The sequence below is a fragment of the Capricornis sumatraensis genome, chromosome 3 (assembly GCF_032405125.1).
Source record: "Capricornis sumatraensis isolate serow.1 chromosome 3, serow.2, whole genome shotgun sequence".
Classification (NCBI taxonomy): domain Eukaryota; kingdom Metazoa; phylum Chordata; class Mammalia; order Artiodactyla; family Bovidae; genus Capricornis; species Capricornis sumatraensis.
Window position 1 is genome coordinate 16,077,578 of NC_091071.1, and position 23,926 is coordinate 16,101,503.

The 23,926-nt window shown below is 44.4% G+C and overlaps 1 protein-coding gene across 1 annotated transcript; it reads left to right on the forward strand.

The window, feature by feature from the left end:
* Positions 1 to 1,440: 1,440 nt before the first annotated feature.
* LOC138077167 (eukaryotic translation initiation factor 3 subunit C) lies at positions 1,441 to 20,706 on the forward strand. The gene is made up of 21 exons (XM_068969570.1): positions 1,441 to 1,475; positions 1,608 to 1,738; positions 3,161 to 3,226; positions 3,333 to 3,522; positions 3,935 to 4,060; positions 4,252 to 4,306; positions 4,940 to 5,046; positions 5,444 to 5,571; positions 12,166 to 12,325; positions 12,446 to 12,549; positions 12,981 to 13,122; positions 13,277 to 13,402; positions 13,534 to 13,627; positions 14,461 to 14,651; positions 14,896 to 15,120; positions 18,244 to 18,607; positions 19,712 to 19,871; positions 19,960 to 20,025; positions 20,114 to 20,201; positions 20,297 to 20,459; positions 20,558 to 20,706. The coding sequence occupies exons 2-21, from the start codon at positions 1,638 to 1,640 to the stop codon at positions 20,638 to 20,640; spliced, it is 2,739 nt and encodes a 912-aa protein (XP_068825671.1). The 5' UTR covers positions 1,441 to 1,475; positions 1,608 to 1,637; the 3' UTR covers positions 20,641 to 20,706.
* The last annotated feature ends 3,220 nt before the right edge of the window (positions 20,707 to 23,926 follow it).

Here is a 23,926-nt window from a genome sequence, read left to right on the forward strand (position 1 = left end):
TTACTCTTAGGGCTTCCCAGGCGGCGCTAGTGGTAAAGAACTTTCCTGCCAATGCAGGAGGCATAAGAGACTCGGGTTCAAATCTTGGGCTGGGAAGATCCCCTGGAGGAGGGCATGGCAACCCACTCCAGTATTCTTGCCCTGAGAACCCCTGGGACAGAGGAGCCTGATGAGTTACAGTCCATAGTGTAGCAAATAGTCTGAGGTGACTGAAGTTACTTAACACGTGCATGCACTCCTGGGAACACTCTATGAAGTAGGTTCTATTATGGTCCTTAGTTGGGGCGATTGAACCACAGAGAGGTTAGGAAATCTGCCTAGATTCACAGACTAATAAGTGACAAAGCTGGGATTAGAATAACAAAGTCCAATCTGAAGTTTGCTCTAAGCCTGGCTCTAAAATCTTGCAGCGATGAGGTAATGGATATCTTAATTAGCTTGACTGTAATCATCTCAATCCTTTCACAATGTAGATCAAAATATCAAGTTGTGTACCTTAAAGACAGAATTATTTATTTGATGATTATATCTCAATAAAGCTTAAAAGAAGTTAAAAACAACAACAACAAAAAAAAACCTTGCAGGTCACCAACATCACGTTGGGGCTTTAAAAAATAAACTCCTGATCCTGTACTTCTAATTCCATAGGTGAGGCGTGTGATGGGGAAACAATGGCAACAGTGACAGGCTTTAATTTCCTGGGCTCCAAAATCACTGCAGATGGTGATTGCAGCTATGAAATTAAAAGATGCTCTCTCCTTGGAAGAAAAGCTATGACCAACTTAGAAAGCATATTAAAAAGCAGAGACATTACTTTGCTGACAAAGGTCTATCTGGTCAAAGCTAAGGTTTTTCCAGTCATCATGTATGGATGTGAGAGTTGGACCATAAAGAAAGCTGAATGCTGAAGAATTAATGCTTTTGAACTGTGGTGTTGGAGAAGACTCTTGAGAGTCCCTTGGACTGCAAGGAGATCCACCCAGTCAATCCTAAAGGAAATCAGTCCTGAATATTCATTGGAAGGACTGATGGTTGAAGCTGAAACTCCAATACTTTGGTCACTTGAGGCGAAGAGCTGACTCATTGGAAAAGACCCTGATTCTGGGAAAGACTGAAGGCAGGAGAAGGGGATGACAGAGGATGAGATGGCTGGATGGCATCACCGACTCGATGGACGTGAGTTTGAGCAAGCTCCTGGAGTTGGTGATGGACATGGAAGCTTGGCATGCCGCAGTCCCTGGGGTCGCAAAGAGTCGGACACAACTAAGCGACTGTACTGATACGCTGTAGGATCCGGGAATCTCTAGAACGCGTGTTTGGCCAAAATTACTTCAGAGACTGCGTGGCGCGAGGGCCACTGGGAGTTGTAGTCACACAATACAGTTCGTCGCCGACTCCCGGAAGTGACGTAAGTCCCACCTTCTCGCCGCGTTTCCGCTGCTTTGGTTAAGCAGTGTGACTTGGGAGCTCAGCTGGTACGTACTTTATGGGCCTCGTGTTTGGGAAAGGGGGAGCCGGGTTAGCGTGCGGGGACGGTAAGGGTAGGGGTCTGGAGATGGCCGCCCCGTCCCCTTCTCGGAGCCCGTGACTTTCGGTCTCTCCCACAGGTCCGGCCGCAGCCGCTCAGCGCCGTCGCCATGTCGCGGTTTTTTACCACGGGTTCGGACAGTGAGTCTGAGTCGTCCCTGTCCGGGGAGGAACTCGTCACCAAACCTGTCGGGGGTAACTACGGCAAACAGTGAGTGAGGGCCTAGGCCATGGGGATCACTCGGGGTTGGGGGGCGGAGGTTCAGCAGTCTGTGGAAGGCCTCGTGTACGCGAGAGGAAAGGAGAATGGAAGTGGAAGCGGTGAGAGCGGGTTCTAAGGATGTTGAGAGTTTAAGGGACTGAAGCACTGCTGGGGGGAAGATCGTAAAGCTTAGGGTGCTGTGAATCGTGGGAATCCTCCCATCAGGCAAAGGATAGAGTTACGAGAAGAGATTTCCCACTGGCTAAATCTGTTGCACCAGTAAGAAACCCCAAATACTTGCTTGATGTTTGGGAGTTCCTTGATGTGACTCTGAGGTTCTTAAACGTCTATTAGTATTTTCCTGTTGCGTTGTTGTTTGGTTGCTAAGTCCTGTCGGGACTCTTTGCCGCCCCATGGACTGTAGCCCACTGGACTCCTCTTGTCCATGGGATTCTCCAGGCGAGAATACTGGCGTGGGTTGCCATTTCCTTCTCCAGGGATCTTCCCACCCCAGGGATGGAACCTGCATCTCCTGCATTAGCTGGCGGATTCTTTACCTCTGAGCCACCAGAGAATCTCCCCTCCTGTTGTTTACCTCCACTTAAATACTCTTCTCCCATCTCTGCAAACTGACATTTTTTTCTCCCTTTGATACATTGAAATGTTGTTCCTCAAACTTCCATCATACATGCCACCTTCGTTATTTTTGTCATATACCTGTGCTTAAGAATATATATACATTATCACTTCAGAGTCTTGTTTCAGCATAAAACTCATTTTTAAAGATGAAGAAAAAGAATCTATATATATCCCTATGAATATAGTTCCATATCTGTGTCACAAGTGGAAAATCACATTACTTGTTATAAAATAGGAAATAATTGGAAAAATTAATACGATGGAAAAAAAAAAGGGATACTGTTACCAGCTGAATTCTGTCTGTGGTCTGGTTTTTAATTATTGAAGAAAAATAACTAGAAATGAAGGTGTCAGAGCCATTGAGGCTCTTTCCTTGTCCTCTCCCACTGTGGGAAACATTCCAGGACCTAGTTTAGGTACCACCTTTTCCATTCATTCTAGATAAGGTACCTTTTCTCTTGACTTTTAGTAATTCTTAGTGAGCTGTGTCTTCACATAATTTTTTTGACACAGTAAATAAGCACCTTCGTTTGTTTATGTTTGAGAATGGAGACAGTCATCCTCATCCTTGTATGAGTTACAGCATTTGACAAACACCCTCACTTGAAGTAAGCTAAGACGATTGAGTTCTATATGATGAGGCCATGAAGAGGAAGAGTAAAACAAGATGGGTGTGGTAGGAGTGGGCCTAAGTTATTCACTTCCACCTGCCCTGTTGGAAGAGGAAAAGAGAGATCATTTGGAAAGAGTGGAGTTAGGAACAGAAGTTAATAGTCTGTTCATTTCAAATAGGCCATTGTTGCTGAGTGAGGATGAAGAAGATACCAAGAGAGTTGTCCGAAGCGCCAAGGATAAAAGGTGAGGCCATGGGGAGGCTGGGTGATGGGGACTCTCTGGGGAAGTGTCAGGTTTTATGGTTGGTGATGGTGGGCATGTCCAATGTTGTATTGGGCTCTCAAACCAGGTTTGAGGAATTGACCAACCTTATCCGGACCATCCGTAATGCCATGAAGATTCGGGATGTCACCAAGTGCCTGGAAGAGTTTGAGCTCTTGGGAAAAGCATATGGGAAGGCTAAGAGCATTGTGGACAAGGAGGGTGTCCCCCGCTTCTATATCCGGATCCTAGCTGACCTGGAGGACTATCTAAATGAGGTGTGATTCCTGTGGTTGCTGGGGTATCCAGAAGGAGACTGTGGACCTAGAACTTTGTCCTAACCCATATCCAAAGATCATGACTCTTCTCGAGTTGTTTGCCAAATACTCAGTGTTTCCCAGAATGTAAGAAATGGGGGGGGGGGCGGGGGAGGGTGAAGCAAGGAGAGGGACTTTTTTAGGCTAAGAGTTTTAATCATACTTATTCCTGTATTTTTTACTTGTGGTTTTGTACTTTTCACAGTGATACATACATAAAGGGTCGTTAAGCAACATAAGTTAATATGTGCCATTATTAAGTAGTACATATGAATGTAGATAGCAGGACTCAACAGTGTGAGGCCTGAAGTTGAGAGAAGACTACTTAATCTCATATCTTCATTGTCTTTTTCTTCCCTGTTCTTTCCTTCAGCTATGGGAAGATAAAGAAGGGAAGAAGAAGATGAACAAGAATAATGCCAAGGCCCTGAGTACTCTGCGCCAGAAGATCCGAAAATACAACCGAGATTTTGAGTCTCATATTACAAATTACAAGCAGGTGGGGGAGCTACAGGGAGACTTTTTAAACTGTGGGGACAGTGACCCCCATGACTGACACACAAAAAAGCATTTGCACATCTGAAGTGTGTGACTGGGGAAGGAATCATGATGACAGCTCTGTGGGTGGAGAGGGTGGGATGGAGTAGTAGCTGGCAGGCATCCTTAATTTTCTCATTTCCTTCTGTCAAGAACCCTGAGCAGTCTGCAGATGAAGATGCTGAGAAGAACGAGGAGGATTCAGAAGGTGAGTGAGAAAACCCTTAATTGCAGTTGGTTAGGAGGTCAAACGGAGAAGGTAATGGCAACCCACTCCAGTACTCTTGCCTGGAAAATCCCATGGGCAGAGGAGCCTGGTAGGCTGCAGTCCATGGGGTCTCTGAGAGTCAGACATGACTGAGCGACTTCACTTTCACTTTTCACTTTCATGCATTGGAGAAGGCAATGGCAACCCACTCCAGTATTCTTGCCTGGAGAATCCCAGGGATGGGGGAGCCTGGTGGGCTGCCGTCTATGGGGTCACACAGAGTCGGACATGACTGAAGCGACTTAGCAGCAGCAGCAGCAGGAGGTCAAAAGGACTATCCTGGTGGCTGAGCAGTAAAGAATCTTTCTGCAGTGCAGGAGATTGGGGTTTAATCCCTAGGTGGGAAGATCCGCTGGAAAAGGAAATGGCAACCAACTCTAGTCTCCTTGCCTGGGAAATCCCATGGACAGAGGCGCCTGCCTGGCGGCAGTCCATGGGGTCGCCAAAAGTCTAATTCAATTGAGCACAAAGCACAAGGAGATATAAAATTTGGGGTTTCCTTGGCTTATTGTCTTGGTTGCCATTCACCTCTTCCCCATTCTGTTTTTTTTCCTCTCTCCCCTTCCCTACCAGGCTCTTCAGATGAGGATGAGGATGATGATGGAGTCACTGCTGCAGCTTTTTTAAAGAAGAAATCAGAAGTCCCTTCTGGGGAGAGTCGAAAGTTCCTCAAAAAGGAGGTTAGAGCCAGGGTTACACTAAGGGGTGGTTTGCTTGCTGTGGACCATGCTTGGATCTCTAGGGAGAAGAATAGACTCTCAGCGGCCTAGAGTTCAGAGGGGTGGGGATTAGCCGAGTATGGTCTCAGAACAGGTTTCCTTTTTGATTAGAGCACAGAGTGACTTGGAATCAGGAGAACTAGATTCTGGTCCCAGCTCTGCCTCTGGGGAGCTATGTGTCCCTGGAGCAAGTCACCACTTCTCTCTGGGTCTTGGTGGACCAATCCAGCTCTCAATGTCCTGATTCAACCACTCATTCTGCTCCTAAGAATCTTTAGAGCACGGGTCAGCAGGGAGAGCAGAGATGACACCAGTCAGTCTTCCCATTGTCTTTCTTCTGATCTTTTTTTCTTTTAAGGATGAAGATGAGGACTCAGAAGATTCAGAAGATTCAGAAGCTTGGGATACAAGTTCCACATCTTCTGATTCAGACTCAGAAGAGGAAGAAGGGAAACAGACTGTGCTGGCCTCAAGATTCCTTAAAAAGTAAGATAAGTAGTGGTACTTCTGGCTACAGGGGAAAGGACAGGAAGCCTTTAAAGTCATCTTGAAACTTGTTACTCCTTCTCTGGAGTCCCATTTATTTAGTTTCCATTTCAGTTTTAATTTTTATTTATTTTTACAGTAAAACATGTTTTATTGAAGTATAGTTGCTGTATAGTATATAAGTTACAGGTGTACAGTACAATGATACCTAATTTTTTTTTTAAATTTATTTTTGACTGCACTGGGTCTTCGTTGCTCGTTTGCTTTCTCTAGTTCTGGCGAGCAGGGTCTACTCTCTAGTTGCAGTGTGGGCTTCTGATTGCGATGGCTTCTCTTGTTGCAGAGCATGGGCTCTAGGCACGTGCTGGCTCAGTAATTGTGGTGTACAGGCTTAGTTGCCCTGCAGCTTGTGGAATCTTCCCAGACCAGGGATTGAATCCATGTCCCTGCATTGGCAGGTAGATTCTTAACTACTGGACCAGGAGGGAAGTCCAGTGATCCATAATTTTTAAAAGTTACACTCCCTTTATAGAGTATACAGTATTTGCTCTGTTCCTGGTGTTAACACGGTATGTCCTTGTAGCTTATTTCGTACCTGGGCAGCAGAGGATGAGATGGTTAGAGAGCATCTTCAACTCTGGAATGTCAGCAAACTCCAGGAGATAGTGGAGGACAGGGGAGCCTAGCATGCTGCAGTCCTTGGGGTCACAGTCGGACATAGTGACTGCGCCACAAAAACAAAGTAGTTTGTACCTCTTATTCCCTTGCCCCTATATTGCCTCTCCCCCTGTGAAGTCCTTTGAGGTTGTAGAGTCTAACAGAGGGATCTCAAAGGCAAGTATGTTAGTTGGCTAAGGTTATGAAGCTAATGTGTCTTGCAGATGGATTTGAAGGCTCCAGTGTCCAGATATTTAGCCGTAGCAATACTCAACTGCCTGTGGACTGAGTGTTTTATCTTTCTTTGATGATGATTGTTGTTTACTTGCTAAGTCATATCCAACTCTTTTGCAGCCTTACAGACTGTAGCCTGCCAGGCTTCTCTGTCCATGGGGATTCTCCAGGCAAGAATCCTAGAGTGGGTTGCCATTATCTTTTCCAGGGATTGAACTTGTGTCTCTTCCTTGGCAGGCAGATTCTTTACCTCTGAACTACCAGGGAAGCCCCTTAATAACTGTAATATTGGATAAACTATTTTATATTTCCAGTCTTCAGTTTTCTTATTTATAAAACGGGGTGGTACTTGACCCTGTCTTAAGGATGCTTGCAAGAATACAGGAGAGCGATACAACCCCGCAGCCCAGGACTGGGGTTGGTGAGTCCTCAGTGATAGTTGCTTCTCTTGTCCCTCTTCCTGAGAACTTAGTATATAGCATGTAGACTGCAGCAGGCCTTCCTGAATTTTACTAGTACCGTTACAGAATGGGAGAGGAGTCTGATTTGAATTCTGGTCTTAGCCCATTCTACTTGAGTTGTCAACTCGGGTGAGTCACTTAACCTTCTTCGATCCTTCTCCTTCCTCCTTTGAATTCAGGGTGATAGCTATCCCTGCGTAGTCCACAGGAGTCAGGTATCAAGCTCAGTGATAACTGGCAGGAATACTGATGCTCTAAGGGTTGCTTTCAAAAGTTGGAGTTACGTTGCTTCAGGTATTAGTGAGTTCTGTGACATTGCAAGGATCTTGACATAGCCATTTTACTGAGAAACATTTTTCATTGTGTGCTCCAGGGAGCAACTGTGGTCAGGTTCAGGGAGTGTGGTATATGTCTTTGTGTTTTTTTAAATTCCCAACACTTCTGACACCAATATGTGTCAGTTTTTTTCTCATACCAGTTCTCCAACTCTCTGGACACCAGGTGGGTTTTCAGTAGTCAATTCAGTACTGGCACTAACTCCCCAAAGTTAGCACAGACCCCACAAGACTGCCACCACTTTAGATGCCAGTTGTTAAGTTCCAAGTTTGACTCCTATACTTCTGGCCAACCAATTTTAAATTCGGAGAGTTCTCACAGCCCTTTCCTCAGGTTCAGTAATTTGCTAGATCAACCCAGAGAACTCAGGAAAGCTCTTTACTTAACTGTTGTTTTTGTTTATTCAGTCGCTAAGTCCTGTCTGACTCTTTGCAACCCTATGGACTACAGCTCTCCAGTCTTCCCTGTCCTCTGCTATCTCCAGAGTTTGCTCAAGTTCATGTCCGTTGGGTCGGTGATGCTATCCAACTGTCTCATCCTCTGCTGCCCTCTTCTCCTTTTGCCTTCAATCTTTCCCAGCATCAAGGTCTTTACTTACTGTTACCAGCTTGTTATAAAGGATACAACTCAGAAACCTCCAAATGGAAGCACTGCATAGGGCAGGATATGGGACAAGGGGCATGGAGCTTTGATGTCCTCTCTGAGCACACCATCCTCCTAGCACCTCCGTGGTTCACCAGCCAGGAATGCCTCCATCCAGATTGTCATGTAGGGATTTTTATGGAGGCATCATTATGTCACCATGATTGCTTAAATGGTTGACCATTAATCATGGGCTTCATTTCCAGTCCCTCTCCTGTTCCCCAGTGGTCAGAAGGTGGGGCTGTAAGTTCCAATCCTCTGTTCATGCATGGGTCTTTCTGGCAACCAGCCTCCATCCTGAAACCTTTCTCAAAGCCTGCCAAAGCCTCATTAGAACAAAAGATGATCCTATTGCTTGGGAAATTCCAAGAGTTTTAGGAACTCTGTGCCAGGAACTGAGGACAAAGACCAAATAAATATTTCTTATTATACCACAGTATCATATTCCTTTCTCAGAGGATTTCCAACCATGCATCAGTTAAGCAAATTCGATCCGCTTTACTTTGTTTTATTAACCATCTCTTAAGTTCGCTTTTACCGTGAAACTCATCTTTTATGCCTGTTGACATCCTATAAAACTGTCACCCTTATTGGTTCATAGCTTTTGTATCTCCTTTATGGGTTTGTCTTTCAGTAATTGGATATTGACGTCTTCACTGTTTGGGCCAGTGTGTCAATGTACACTTCACCTGTGTGCTGCACAGAGGCACACAGGAGGCAAGTTGGACTGAGGAGACAAGTTGGACTCTAAAGTTAAACTTAGGATATCACAAGAAAAGAAAGCTACAAACCAGTATCTTTCATGAAATTTAAATTTAAAAATCCTCAACAAAAACCAAGAGAGGTTTGACTTTCCAAATTATTTTTCGGAATAATTATTTTTAAGATTGTGAAGTGAAAGCCTCTCAGTCATGTCCAACTTGTTGCAACCCCAAGGACTATACAGTCCATGGCATTTTCCAGGCCAGAATACTGGAGTGGGTAGCCTTTCCCTTTTCCAGCGAATCTTCCTGACCCAGAAATCAAACCAGGGTGTCCTGCTTTGCAGGCGGATTCTTTACCAACTGAGCTATAGGGAAGGGCCCCCCCTTTTTTTTTAAGATTAATTCTGTCTCTATTAATTTTTCACTTCAGAGATTACCCTGGATACATTTTTTTTAAACCTATGAAAGTTTACTTTGTATACCTAACCTCCCCCCAGACCCCCCCCCCAAAAAATTTAAGATTAGATTTATATAAAATTTCAACGTTAGTGGTCCAGTTAACTATCGAATCCTCAGAGGCCTTATGACATTAAGAGCTTTTGGTTTTGTAGTGTTAAAGGATAATTCATAATTCAGATACACTGTTTTACTTGTACAATGAGGTAGACCAATTTTTAAGATTGATTTCCAAGCGAGGACAAAAGAGAATTTGTATAAGAAAGAGGAACAAAGAAGGGAAAAACCACAGACAGCAGTGGGAATATTGAATTCTGTTTGCACATTTGTGTGTGTGTAAACTCATTAGCTATCTATGCCACCCAGGGTTGATTTCAGTTCTTAATGGATTATTTAGAAACATGACAGGCTGTCCCCTATAATGTCTGCCAGCATCCTTTTTCAACATCTCTATGTTAAGCCAGTCTATACCCTTTCCCTCATAAAAATTTCTCAGCTTTCATCTTTGGGTCAAAACAAACACATAAACGGGTTTAATCTCAAGAGCTTCCGTCTCTTTGATGTAATAAGGGTAATAAGGTTGTCTAGCAACATTAAAGCACCTGGATATTAGGTAGTGGGTTTGGGCAGAAAATATGAGGACAGTCACAGATATAATAAACATTTAGGATCTTTAGTCTGTTTAATTTTCTAATCAGGCTAAGTCTGTCTAGGAGAATGTCATTAAGAATCAGTTGAGTGAACTTTTAATCAAGTGGCTGTTTTCTTAATTGATTTTCCCCAAAATATTTATCCAGGTACAATAAGTTGTTATTTACTGCACATCTTTATTTATTAACCTTGACTGACCAGTATTTGAAGTCAGTTTTGTTTTGGATTAATTCTTTTTCTTTTTAAAAAATTTTTAGCTGAGACACATGGCTTGGGGGAATCTTAGTTCCCCAGCCAGGGATCAAACCCGTGCACTTAACAGTATAAGCTCAGAGTCCTAACTGGTGGATTGTCAGGGAATTCCCTATTTAGGGTTAATTCTTACTTAAAGAATTTTTTAGTTTGGGGCTAAAATTTTAAATTATTTGTTATTTTGGACCATACTGGAGGTAAATTATAAATCACGTGTTTGTGTTTCTGAATTTGTAGTTGGGGTAGAATTCTTAAGTACAAACTGAGGAAATCTAGTATGTGTATGTTTAGTGGTTCTAGATAAGAGTTGTGGTAAAGAGGGTAGGGAATGGTCCTTTTCAGTGTAGTTTTGTTGTTTATTCTCTAAGTCATGTTCTGCTCTTCGCAACCCATGGACTGCAGCACACCAGGCTTCCCATTCTACATTATGTCCCAGCATTTGCTCAAATTCATGTCCATTGAGTTGGTGTTGCTATCTAACCATCTCAGTTTCTTAGTTGTGTATTTAGGTAGAGGTGTATCTGGTAATGTCCTAGAAAAGTAGCTTGTATGTGTTGAATATATACCTGAGAGCAGAAATGTTAGTTTTCTGATCATTTCTAACAAGATTTGAATATACCAAAGTATACTCTGCCATAGAGGAGAGGTCAAGTCAAATTTTAGGTCTTTCAGTTAGAATTTCATAGGGTGAGAGTTCATCATGTTTTTGATGTGTGAATCACAGTATCTTGAGGGTTTAGAGTAAAACTGTAGGCCAAGGAAGATTAAATTCTTTTTAAGTATAGACAGCATTGATTTTTAAATAGCATTAGGTTCTGGGCTTCCCAGGTGGCCCATTGTGGTAAAGAATCCCCCCGTCACTGCAGGAGATGTAAGAGACATGGGTTCTCTGGAAGATCCCCTGGAGGAGGGTGCGGCAGCCCATCCCAGTCTTCTTGCCTGGAGAATGCCATGGACAGAGGAGCCTGGTGGGCTGTGATCCATCGGGTTATAAAGAGTTGGACATGACTGAAGTGACAGCACTCAGGCACACACGCAGGTCTTTTGATCTCAGAGCTTTGGGTATGGATGATGCAGACCAAACAGTTTCAGCTTAATGAACATGGTTTGCATATTTGCAAAGGATTTTACCTATGAAATGAATTTTTATTAGAGAATATTGCAGTAGTACAGAAGGAAAACCAGTAAGCTTTTAGAGTTAAGGCACAGGGAGGTCTGGTGGTCAGATGGTTGGGATTTAGCACTCTGACTGCCATGGCCCAGGTTCAGTGCCTGTTGGGGAACCGTCATACCACAAGCAGTGCAGCATGGCAGAAAAAAAAAAAGGTATGGCATAATTTTTTTGGCCAAGGGAAAGTTTTAATCCAACTGGAAAATTTATAAACTATTACTAAAATGTAGTCAAATCTTTTAAGCATTTAAAATAAAATTTATTTGTAAATGTTTAAATGTATAAAGTTTGAAATAATATGTACCTGTCATTTGGCTTATTATAAATATTAAAATTTAATATCTTATTATAAGTATTTGGTTTAATATAAGTATTAAAGTCTGGAGATAGTTTCAGGCGTCAAGTGGGTTAAACCTACTTCGAGGTAGCCAGTATTCTTTCTCTCTTTGGGGCGGTGGTACATTTTGTTGTATTGAGCAGTTTTGTTTTTAAAATTCAGAATTTTTTATTAATCATTCGTCATAAGAGAGGAAAGAAAAGTGGGGGGAAAGCAGCCAGTCTGGGGACAGCAAAAGAATTTTGCACTTTTTTTCCCTAAGCACTGATTTTAAACTGATTAGCCGGTTGCCTATAAAAACCTAGTCTGGACAGAGCAACTAGTACCAGAGAACAACTGTGTTGCTTATGGATTTTTTGGGAAACCTCCGAGCTTGGTTGTGAAGCAGCATGACAGGCTCTTTCTGTGTCTGTGGTAGCCTAGTTAGCATCTCTGTATTCTTAAACCAGGCTAAACCTTTCCCTTCGTAAGAGTTTCTTAGTGTGGTATGGTAACAGACCTTGGCTAGTAGCCTGACAGATGCAGCTGCTTAGTAGCCCTTACTCTGGTGATGGTTATAGTTAACCATAGGTCATTCTTATAGAGTGTAACTTGGACCCAGGTTTAGGTGGCGAAAAAGAAGTTCGTGGCAGGGAAATGCCTCAGAGGTGGAGAGGGGGCTGATCTTTCATCTTCTCCTGTGTCTCTTTGCAGGGCCCCCACTACAGAGGAGGACAAGAAGGCGGCTGAGAAGAAACGGGAGGACAAAGCCAAGAAGAAGCACGACAGGAAATCCAGGCGCCCGGATGAGGAGGAGGAAGACAATGAGGGTGGCGAGTGGGAGAGAGTCCGAGGTGGCGTGCCCCTCGTTAAGGTGAGGATTTTAGAACGAAAATAAATGGGGAACCAGTCTGAGAGAGCATATGGGTGCTGTCCAGGTCGGATTCGGGAGAAAAGTTAAGGCAGCCTGCTCATGATAATGTGTGTTATCTAGGAGAAGCCAAAAATGTTTGCCAAGGGAACTGAGATCACCCACGCTGTTGTCATCAAGAAACTGAATGAGATCCTACAGGCACGAGGCAAGAAAGGAACTGATCGGTAAGATTCGTGGGACTGGGCTTTGTGATTACAGGATGAAAGCTCATTTTCTCTTGAGATAATGGAGGTGGAGGTTGGTGGGGAAATAGTGGTCTTTAGTGAAAGGAATGAGGTAGTTGGAATACTCCTGGTCCATTGTCTGCTAGTTGGGTTCCCTTTGACCTTAAATCAGTCACTTAACCTTTGGGGGCTGTTTCCCCATTTGTAAAATGGGGGTAATGCTCACCTTCTTTAGTTGTTCCGTGACTAAAGAGGATGGTAGTTTGCATTATTCCTATTTCTGTTTGAAATTTATGAAGGAGAAGCAAGTGTACAGGTGGTGAGGCTGGGGGTGGGTGTTGGAAATAAGGTTTCCTTGCTTATCTGAAGAGGACAAGGTGAGGCTTTTTAATGTGTCTCCTCCTCCTCACCCAATTCTCTCCCCTCTACAGTGCAGCCCAGATTGAGCTGCTGCAGCTGCTGGTTCAGATTGCCTCTGAAAACAACCTAGGAGAGGGCGTCATCGTCAAGATCAAGTTCAACATCATCGCCTCTCTTTATGACTACAACCCCAACCTGGCCACGTACATGAAGGTAAGAGTGATACCGAGCATCCCAGGGTGGAGCTGGTGGGTCGCGGGAACGGGCCTCGTGTCTCAGGACTCAGTGGCTGAGGAAGGCCCCTGGATTCCTGGGGAAAGGCGCGTGCTTGTTCCACCTGCACACCTCAGCTGCCTTCTCTTGGCAGCCTGAGATGTGGCAGAAGTGTCTGGACTGCATCAATGAGCTGATGGACATCCTGTTTGCAAACCCTAACATCTTTGTCGGAGAGAACATTCTGGAAGAGAGTGAGAACCTGCATAATGCAGACCAGGTAAAGAGGGGATTTAGCAGCTAACTGGAGGTGTGTGCTGTCTGCTTTGGGAAGGCCCATCGGAGACAGAAGGGTTGAAAGCTAGAACTGGAATCTGGGCTAATTTATTTCCTCCTTTGCCTTCTCTTCAGCCACTGCGTGTCCGTGGCTGCATCTTAACTCTGGTGGAGCGAATGGATGAAGAATTTACCAAAATAATGCAGAACACTGATCCTCACTCCCAAGGTGAGCCTGAGGCATGGGCATCAGTGGGAGGAAAAGTACAGGGGTTAAAACAAAGGATTGTACTTAGAGTGTTTGGGAAGCTAACATGTTCCTAAGTGGTGATGCTGTCTGCAACCTTGAGAACCATTGGGATAAAATCTCTGTCCACTTGACTTGTTTGGCTTGCATGCCTTAGGCTCTAGGATGAAGTATAGGACATTTACACGGTAAAATGTGAGTGTCCACCCATGCCCACCAAGTAAACTGTGTAACTATGAATGAGAAAGCCTGTGGCTTTCATGCTTGGGAAGCTTACATTTCGGTGCTAGAGAAAGGCAGTTTTACCAAAAAAAATGAACAAGGGACTTCCCTGGTGGTTCAGTGGCTAAGACTCTGCACTCTCAATATAGGAGTTCTGGGTTTAAATTATCAGAGAACTAGATTCCACATGCCACAACTAAGACCCAGAACAACCCAATAAATAAATTTTTTAAATGAACCAGTCAGTTATAGATAGTGTAAAAATTCAGATCAGGACCTGTAACAGAGGATGACACAGGTGGTGGCCGGCTTGAAATAATGCTTGAAGAAGGTAAGTAGGGCCCATTTGAGGGGAGAGCCGAATGAGGAGGATGAGGAGTTAAATCAGGAGGAGTTAGCAGAAGAGAGTGCCTGACAGAAGGCTTGGAAAGTGAGCTTAACATGTCCCAGGAGAGAATGGTGTTTTGAGCGCACAATGGGCACACTTTTCTGATGGGTACAGAAAACAGAGAGGTCATTGGATTGATGAGGGACGTATGGTTGGGGAGGCCTGGGTGCCTGGCTAAGCGGAGGGTGGGTGTTCTCCCTGCCAGAGTACGTGGAGCACCTGAAGGATGAGGCCCAGGTATGCGCCATCATTGAGCGTGTGCAGCGCTACCTGGAGGAGAAGGGCACCACTGAAGAGATCTGCCGCGTCTACTTGAGGCGCATTCTCCACACCTACTACAAGTTTGATTACAAGGCCCATCAGCGGCAGCTTACCCCGCCTGAGGGCTCCTCAAAGGTGAGTGCTCGGCCGCCATGTCAGAGGGCAGGGCATGTGTCCATTGGTTCTGCACCTCTGTTGGGACTTGATGACCGATCTCCTGTTCCCTGGGGACTGTCAGCTGGAGCAGAGACGGAAACCCTGAGGGACTAGAATGAGGCAGGATGGAGTCTCATCTTTGGTTGCTGAAGCCAGAGCCATTTAGAACCATTATCTTTGCCTCTCCTCCTCCAACAATATCTCCCCACCCCCACGCCTCCAGTCTGAGCAAGATCAGGCCGAAAATGAGGGTGAGGACTCAGCTGTGCTGATGGAGAGACTGTGCAAGTACATCTATGCCAAGGACCGCACAGACCGAATCCGCACGTGCGCCATCCTCTGCCATATCTACCATCATGCCCTGCACTCCCGCTGGTACCAGGCCCGGGACCTCATGCTCATGAGCCACTTGCAGGACAACATTCAGCATGCAGACCCACCAGTCCAGGTAGGATGGCAAGGAGGCGCTCTGGCCCTGGGAAGACCAGGCTGGGCCCCTGTCCTCTCTCTGTGTTCAGGCAGGGTGGCTCAGTCAGATTAGCCTCTTGTCTGGCTGATGCAGATACAGGGAGACACTTGGTTCTTCCCAGGTGGCAGCATTCTTTGGTTCTCCTGCACGCGGCTTCCCATGTGGCCCAGTGGTAAAGAGTCCGCATACCAGTGCAGAAGAAAGGGGTTTGATCCTTAGGTTGGGAAGATCCCATCAAGAAGGAAATGGCAACCCACTGTAGTATTTTTGCCTGGAGAATCCAGTGGACAAAGGAGCCTGGAGGGTTTCAGTCCATGGGGTTACAAAGAGTCGGAAACGACTTAGCAGCTGAACAGCTTTGTCAATATTTAGTGTTGTTGGTCTTTTCAGTTTTGGCCATAATAGTTGTTGTCTAATAGCATCTCGTATCAGTTTGTATTTCCCTGATAACTATTGAAATTGACTACTTTTTAAGGTTTATTGGCCTTATATGTTTCTTTCATAAAATGTCTTGTCAACTCCTCCATCCCTTTTTTTAAAGGATTGTTCGTCTTATCTTACTGAGTTGTAGGAAATCTTTATATATCCTGGAGATCAGTCCTTTGTCAGATAAATATTTTCCAGATATTTTTTCCAGTCTGTAGTTTTCCTGTTCACTTTTTTAACCATGTGTTTTGAATGTATGTAGTCAAAATATCAGTTTTTTCTCTTATCATTATTATTTTGGAAATTCTGTCTAAAGAAACCTTTGCTTACTTGTAATTCATAAAGATATTCTTTTTTTATTTTTTGGAAATTCGTATGGTTTTAGCTTTCACATTTAGATCTATGATTTTTGCAAATGGTGTGAAGTCAGGGTCAGACTGTATTCTTTCCCCATTGTATTGCTTTGGTGCTTTTGGAAAACCATATGAAAAACTACATGACCTTGTAGGTGTAATTTTGGACTCTTTATTCTATTCCATTTCTTCATCTTTTTGTCTTTCCTTATGCCAGTCCCATACTGTCTTGATTGCTGTTCTTTTAGAGTAAGTCTTTGAAGTCAAGCCATATGACTCTGACTTTGTTCAAGTTTGAACCTTTCAATCTGACGTGTTATCTCTTCATTTAATTTCTACAACTTGTCTGCATTGTCTTGTGGTTTTCACTGGATAGATACTACACATCCTTTAAAAAATTATTCCTGAGAATTGTATGATTTTTGATGCTTTTATAAATGTAATTTTTAATTTAAAATTTTATTTTGGCTGGCGTGTGGGATCTCAGTTCCCCAACCAAGGATTAAACCTGGGCCATGGCAGTGCAAGCACCTAACCACTGGACCACCAGGAAACCCGTCTTAATTTCATTTTTTCGTTAATTACAGGTATTTAAAAATACAGCTAATTTTTTTACATTTGGCCTTGGATCCTGCCATTTTGCTAAATTCACTTTTAGTCTGCTGCTGCTGCTACTAAGTCACTTCAGTTGTGTCCGACTCTGTACGACCCCACAGACAGCAGCCCATCAGCCTCCCCTGTCCCTGGGATTCTCCAGGCAAGAATACTGGAGTGGGTTGCCACTTCCTTCTCTAATGCGTGAAAGTGAAGTGGCTCAGTCATGTCTGCCTCTTCGCGATCCCAGGGACTGCAGCCTACCAGGCTCCTCTGTCCATGCCATTGCTTTCTTCCACTTTTAGTCTAGCCCTCTATATTCAAGGATTCAAGCAACTGCAGGTTGAAGACATTGTAGGGGGAAATCCAGAAAGTTCCAAAAAACCAGAATTTGCCCTAACTGGTAATATTTACAAAGCACTTATAATTGTATTAGTTGTTATAAGTAATCTAGAGATGATTTAAATTATTTCGGAGGATGTACCGTGTATATGGATTTCCCAGGTGGCTCAGTAGTAAAGAATCCACTTGCCGATGGAAGAGACAACGGGTTCGATCCCTCGGTAGGGAAAATCCCCTGGAGGAGGAAATGACAACCCACTCCAGTATTCTTGCCTGGAAAAAATCCCATGGACAGAGGAGCCTGGCGGGCTGTAGTCCATAGAGTTGCAAAGAGTCAGACAACTGAGGTCACACACACTGTAAATATACAGATACTCTGTCATTTCATGTAAGAGACTTGAGCATCTGCAGATTTTGGTGTCTGGGGGGGATCCAGGAACCATCCCCCATGGACACTGAGGGGCAACAGAATTGGGTCTAGTATTTTATAGATTACTTAAGAATTTTTTACTGAATCATGTTATCTGCACATGGGAACAGTTTTATTCCTGCACCAGTCTTTATGACTTCTTTGTTTTTAATTTCTCTTTTACCATATTATAATGATTCAAATATCTAATACTTAGTGCTGAATAGAAGTGAGAGCAGCCATCTTGCCTTGTTCCCAGTCTTAGCAAGGAAGCAGTGAACATCTCACCATTTAAAATAATGTTAGCTGTAGTATTTTTGTAGATAGACTTTCCCAGATTGATGAAATTCTCTTCTGGTCCTAGCTGGCTGGGAATGTTTGTCCTTAATAGGTGTTGAATTTTGTTAAAATCTTTTCCTGTATCTGTTGAAATAATGCACAGTTATTTAACCATTATTCTGTTTATATGGTAAATAACCATGATTTAGATTTTTATACCAGCCTTTCTTTCCTGAGATATATCCTACTCGGTCTTGCTGTATTATCTATTTTATATATTGCTGGATTCTGCTTGTTAGCGTTTTTTAAGGCTCTTTGTATTTAAGTTCATGACTGATATTGATCTTTATATTTTTGTTGCTCTTTTTCTGTTAGGTCTTTATTTTTAACATCACCTTCAAAATGAGGCCTTCCCTAGTTATCCTACAGAAAATTGCGAGTTCCCACTCTGCTACCACCGCACAAACTCCCTTCTTAACGCCTCTGCTTTATTTTTCTCCTTAGCGTGAATCACCACCTGTGTATTATGGCTATTTGGTCCTCCACACCCCTGTTTCTAGAGTGTAAACTCCATGGAAGGGGAGGACTTGGTCTGTTTTGCTGTCTGTCCTAGCCCACAGCACAGTCCTTGATGTCTGTTGTATGTGTGACCATTGCCTTGTGGCCGTCACCTCTGAGTGCGTCGCCCTTTACTCCTAGATCCTATACAACCGCACCATGGTGCAGCTGGGCATCTGTGCCTTCCGCCAAGGCCTGACCAAGGATGCGCACAACGCCCTGCTGGACATCCAGTCAAGCGGCCGGGCCAAGGAGCTTCTGGGCCAGGGCCTGCTGCTGCGCAGCCTGCAGGAGCGCAACCAGGAGCAGGAGAAGGTGGAGCGGCGCCGGCAGGTGCCCTTCCACTTGCACATAAACCTGGAGCTGCTGGAGTGTGTTTACCTGGTGTCGGCCATGCTCCTAGAGATCCCCTACATGGCCGCCCACGAGAGCGACGCCCGCCGACGCATGATCAGCAAGCAGTTCCATCACCAGCTGAGGGTGGGCGAGCGGCAGCCGTTGCTGGGTGAGTGGGGGCTCTGGCGCAGCAGACTCTGTTCGTTTGTTCCTTCACTACTTGCGATCAGAGGATTGAGATGCTAAAGGGAGTAACTTTCCCTCAGGATGGTTTAAACTTTCTGTGACCTGATGCCAACAATGTTTTTAAACTAGTGTAGATTTACATGGTACTGCTTGATGCTAGATGTTTTATAAATAATAATTTTTTTCATTAGTAATAACCCTGTGATGTAGATACTATTTTGACCCCCTTTTTCCTGATTAAGAAACTGAGGCACGAAAGTCAAGTGACTTTACCCAGGGTAAACACAGCTGATATGTGTCTCTCTGACATTTTCTTCTTTCATGCATGTTTTTCAGCTAATTAACTAGATCCAGGGCGTTAAGAGTCTAGCATTAGCTCCTTTGATTACTTTGAAAGATCCAGTCACTCAGTCCAGAGGTTTTTGCGATTTCACTGGGAAAAGAATTTGAATTGCGTCCTTCCTGTGAGGCTGGTGCATGCAAGGACTTGGTGAATGAGCCAGGCTTACCGCCCACAGCCACGTCCCCTTACACATTTGCCCTCTGCCCATACGTGTGTGGTCATACTAAGTGCACGTGCACTTGAGGCAGATTTTGTTTGCGCTCTGGAGTGGTGCTTTGTTTTTTTTCTAATTGGAAATTTTCCAGTGAAAATCTGTGTGTACAGCATCTCTTAGGGCTTCTTGGTTCATTCCCTACCTCTCTCTACTACTACCTGCAGTGAAACCAAAAGTAGAGAACAATTGAGATGTTGGACTTATTTTTAGGTTAGTGAATCTTGCAAGAATCTGACAAAATCTGTGGACCCTTTCCTAGGAAAAGGTACATAAGGGTGCACACAGCAATTTGTCAACATTTTCAGGGAACTGACCAATCCCCTGAGGCACGTCATGGACTAATTTAGTCTAAATAAATTTATTCTGATACTAAGTGACTTGTACAGTCTTAGGGCTACTTAACCGAGAGCAGGAGAGTCAGTCTGGCTGTTGACTCTCCTGGCCTGGGTTCCTCCTTAAACAGTGCTTGTGGGTACAGGATCCCTTGTCCCAAGTTTTCCCTAGTTCCTGCCTCATTCCGAATCTTTCAGGCCCCCCCGAGTCCATGAGGGAACATGTTGTTGCTGCTTCTAAGGCCATGAAGATGGGTGACTGGAAGACCTGCCACAGTTTTATCATCAATGAGAAGATGAATGGCAAAGTGTGGGACCTTTTCCCGGAGGCTGACAAAGTCAGAACCATGCTGGTTAGGTGAGCCGAGAGTGAGATCCTGATGGGGGGAAAAAACCGGTTGGTCTTCTCTCTGACAGTCTCCCCCTTTCCTTCCTGCTCCCCACAGGAAGATCCAGGAGGAGTCACTGCGGACCTACCTGTTCACCTATAGCAGTGTCTACGACTCCATCAGGTAGGATGGGCCCTGGGCAGACACAGGAGCCCCAGGTTGTGGTCACGGGTTCTCATTGCTCCCCGCTCTGGGCCTTCTTTCTCCCCAGCATGGAGACGCTGTCCGACATGTTTGAGCTGGACCTGCCCACGGTACACTCCATCATCAGCAAGATGATCATTAATGAGGAGTTGATGGTGAGAGCCAGGGGTGGCGCCAGGGCAGGTGGTGTCATGGAGAGTTCAGTATGGAGGAGACTGCTGTGACCCTTGCTCTGCCTCCCTCCTGTCAGGCCTCCCTAGACCAGCCGACACAGACCGTGGTGATGCACCGCACGGAACCCACCGCCCAGCAGAACCTGGCCCTGCAGCTGGCCGAGAAGCTGGGCAGCCTGGTGGAGAACAACGAGCGGGTGTTTGACCACAAGCAGGGTACCTATGGTGGCTACTTCCGAGGTGAGTGCTCCCACCCCCTGTTCGCTCTCAGGATCTTGGCCCCCTTCCTGCCCCTCCATTGGCTCTCACTACCTCCCCTCCCCATCTCTCTCCTGCAGACCAGAAAGACAGCTACCGGAAAAATGAGGGCTACATGCGTCGAGGTGGCTACCGCCAGCAGCAGTCTCAGACGGCCTACTGATGGCTTGATTTCTGTCCCCAGTGCCCTAGACCATTCACCCTTTAGGTCCAACCACACTGCATTAAAGGTCTGTCATTAAAGGTCTGTTTAGAGTTACTGCAGTTCCTGGTTGTCTGCATGTTGCCAGAGGTTGGCACATGTGTTAGATGCATTTATTTGCTAATTATGTTTCTAAGTTTCTATCACGTGACAGGCACAGGGCTCAGGATTCAGGGTAGACTTGGGCATATTCCTGACTTCACGAGCTTGCTACTCTTTGACATTTGGCAAAAAATTGTAAAAACATAAGTTATAACAGGGTTTAGTTTGTTTTTTTGAAGATGGTGGAAGTATTGAATAAGATGTGATTATGGGCCATAAAGGGGCTTCCCTGGTGGCTCAGTAAAGAATCCGTCTGCAGTGCGGGAGACCTGGGTTCAATCCCTGGGTTGGGAAGATCCCCTGGAGGAGGGCATGGTGACCCAATCCATAATTCTTGCCTGGAGAATCCCCATGGACAGAGGAGCCTGGCAGGCTACTGTTCATAGGATCACAAACAGTCAGACACGACTGAGCAACTAAGCACAGCACAGCACAATGGGGCATAAACGGCAGGGACAGCATAATGGAGGCAATAGTAATGAACATTTCAGGTGGATGGGTGGTGGGTCACAAGGCAGGGAAATGGAAGAGTTAGTCTAAATCTGTGTGAGGATAAATGTAATAGGCCTGTTATCAATTTAGTCTTTGTGTTCAGAAATACAAGAGTAGGGATGCAGAGTGGGCTTTATAATGAGGTTGGTTTTATAAATGTTGAATTTGAAGTACCTTTGGGACATAAGCCAGGCAGTTGGAGATTAAGTGTTTGCAATGTATATTAATCAGACTATAGGCTAAGGCTGCTGTAACAAAGGGACTCCAAAACAGTGATTCAAAGAAAATAGTTTACAGTCCATTGATAACCCTATTTTATAGTTCGGATACTGACATTAAGTGATTTGTTGGAGATCACATAACAAGGAAATGGGGTAGATAGATGCACAACGAGGCAACTTGACTCTGTGATCGTAGTTTTTAACCACTGTACTTAGTAGTACTTATATTTCTGGGATGGGCAGCATAGAGGAGGAGAGAGCTAATGACTGAACTCTCAAGATGGGAGTGGTAGGTGAAAGGGAAGCCAGGGAGACATGTGGCCACAGAGGATGCAGAACCAGGGAGAAGAGGGTAAGCGAAAGGCTGAAGAGTACATCTCTTTAGACAAGGCTGCCCTGTGCTAAATTTAGCCAGTTTAGCATCTTTGGGCCAAAGGTAGAGCCATTGTGTTGCCCATTTCCAAGAGGTATCTTTGCATTTTCCAGTCTAGAAGTAGTAACCATTGAACAGTGTTGTCAAAGCTTTTTCTGTCTGGAGCTAGATGGTAGATATTTTAAACTTTGTAGGCCCTATATACAGAGAAGGCAATGGCAACCCACTCCAGTACTCTTGCCTGGAAAATCCCATGGGCGGAGGAGCCTGGTGGGCTGCAGTCCATGGGGATGCGCAGAGTCGGACACGACTGAAGCGACTTAGCAGCAGTAGCAGCATCAGGCCCTCTGTGATCTGTCATATACACCTTTTTTCTTTCGAGCAACTCTTTAAACGTGTAAAATCCATTCTTGGCTAACTGTATAAAAAGTCTATGGATGAAGTTTGTCCCAATCCCTGTCCTACAAAGTGATTGTTGCCTCTTGGAATTGTACCACATGGCATTATTGGCAGAGGCCTAGAATACTTTCCACATGGTTTTGCCTCAGCCTTAACTTTGTGGAGGGAGGCAAAACATGCCTGCTACCAGTGCATACCCTTCAGTTTTGGTGAGAAGCTCAAATTCCCAAGTTTTTCTTAAAATTTTCTAGAGTTCATCAAATTTCCCAAGATGAGTTACTTGAACAAATCTAGCTGAAACAACAGTCTTACAAAAATAAGGTCAGATTTAAAAGATTTCAAGACACCAGCAGTATTTTGAGCAAACCTAGAGGTTAAAAAGCAATTTTTATTAAAAGAAACTCCAATTAGAAATATCTCAAAAGTATATTCAAACAAATCTGGATGAAATAAGAATGAAGCAGTTTTTGTGAAAGTTAAGCTGGTTCGTAAATTTTCCTATTATGAATTTGAGACAGACATTTTTGTTTTTGTGAAAGCAAGCTCCAGTTCACACTGTTCTCTAAGGTAACTTTGTAGCATTGGTTTGAGCAAATTTAGATGGAAAACAATAAGAGCTCTTGTGAAATTGTATATAAACAAACTCATGTGTTCTCTATAGATGATGCTTCCCAGCTTCTGGTGCTGGTCAAGATTTTTTTTTTTGGCAGGGTGGAGGGGTGGGGCACACCAAAAAAAAGTTCTGTGGCATGTGGGATCTTAAGCTCCCCGACCAGGGATCTACCCCGAGTCCCTTGCATTGGAAGCACAGAGTCTTAACCGCTGGACCACCAGGGAAGTCCCTGCTGGTCAAGATTTAAATCCACTGCAGCCTATCTCCAATTGATTATAACCAAAAATTGGAAAAAATACCCAAAGTTAACCTGAGGATTCTGAAAAATAAAAGCAGATTAGGGAGGGGGAGTGAAAACTTACATAATCCCTACAGGGCTGAGTTTCCTGGCATTTTTCCTTTTCATGACTTTCACCTCTGACAGATGGCTGCAAAACCCCTAAAAGAACCCAGCTTAACTTTGACCAGAGGACCAGAAAAGGGGACCCTGTGAGCTGGAGAACATAATAGAAAATCCCACTTCTTTTTTCCTTTCCTCATCCGTAAGAGCAGGCAAAGTTGCAAGTCTGCAGCAGTTTAGCTCTGACAGCTAAAACTGTAACCCTCTGGGCAGAGGAACCAGGAAAGGGGGACACTAGACCAAAGAAGGGGAATCACCATTCTGTTTCTCCTGTTTGGGCCCAAGTATGGCCCCATTGTAGAGCTAGACCTGTTTTGGTGGCATAGGCAGCTAAAAGGTCTAAGGAACCCTATCTTTCTGACAGATTAAATTGCCTGCTAAAACAAAAATATTCTTGGGATTTAATCAGAATCTAGAGTCTCACACATAATCAAAACGTCCAGGAGACCATCCAGAATTACCATGTAACCAGTTCTCAAGGGAAAAGTCCATTGACAGATGCCAGCTATTAGTACTGCATGAAATGAATATAAACGCACTTTAAGTGGATGGAGAGATAGACATTTTTTAGCAACAAAATACAAGCAAACTAAATCCAACAGCATGTTAGAAGGATTATATACGATGATCAAAAGGGCTTATTGCAG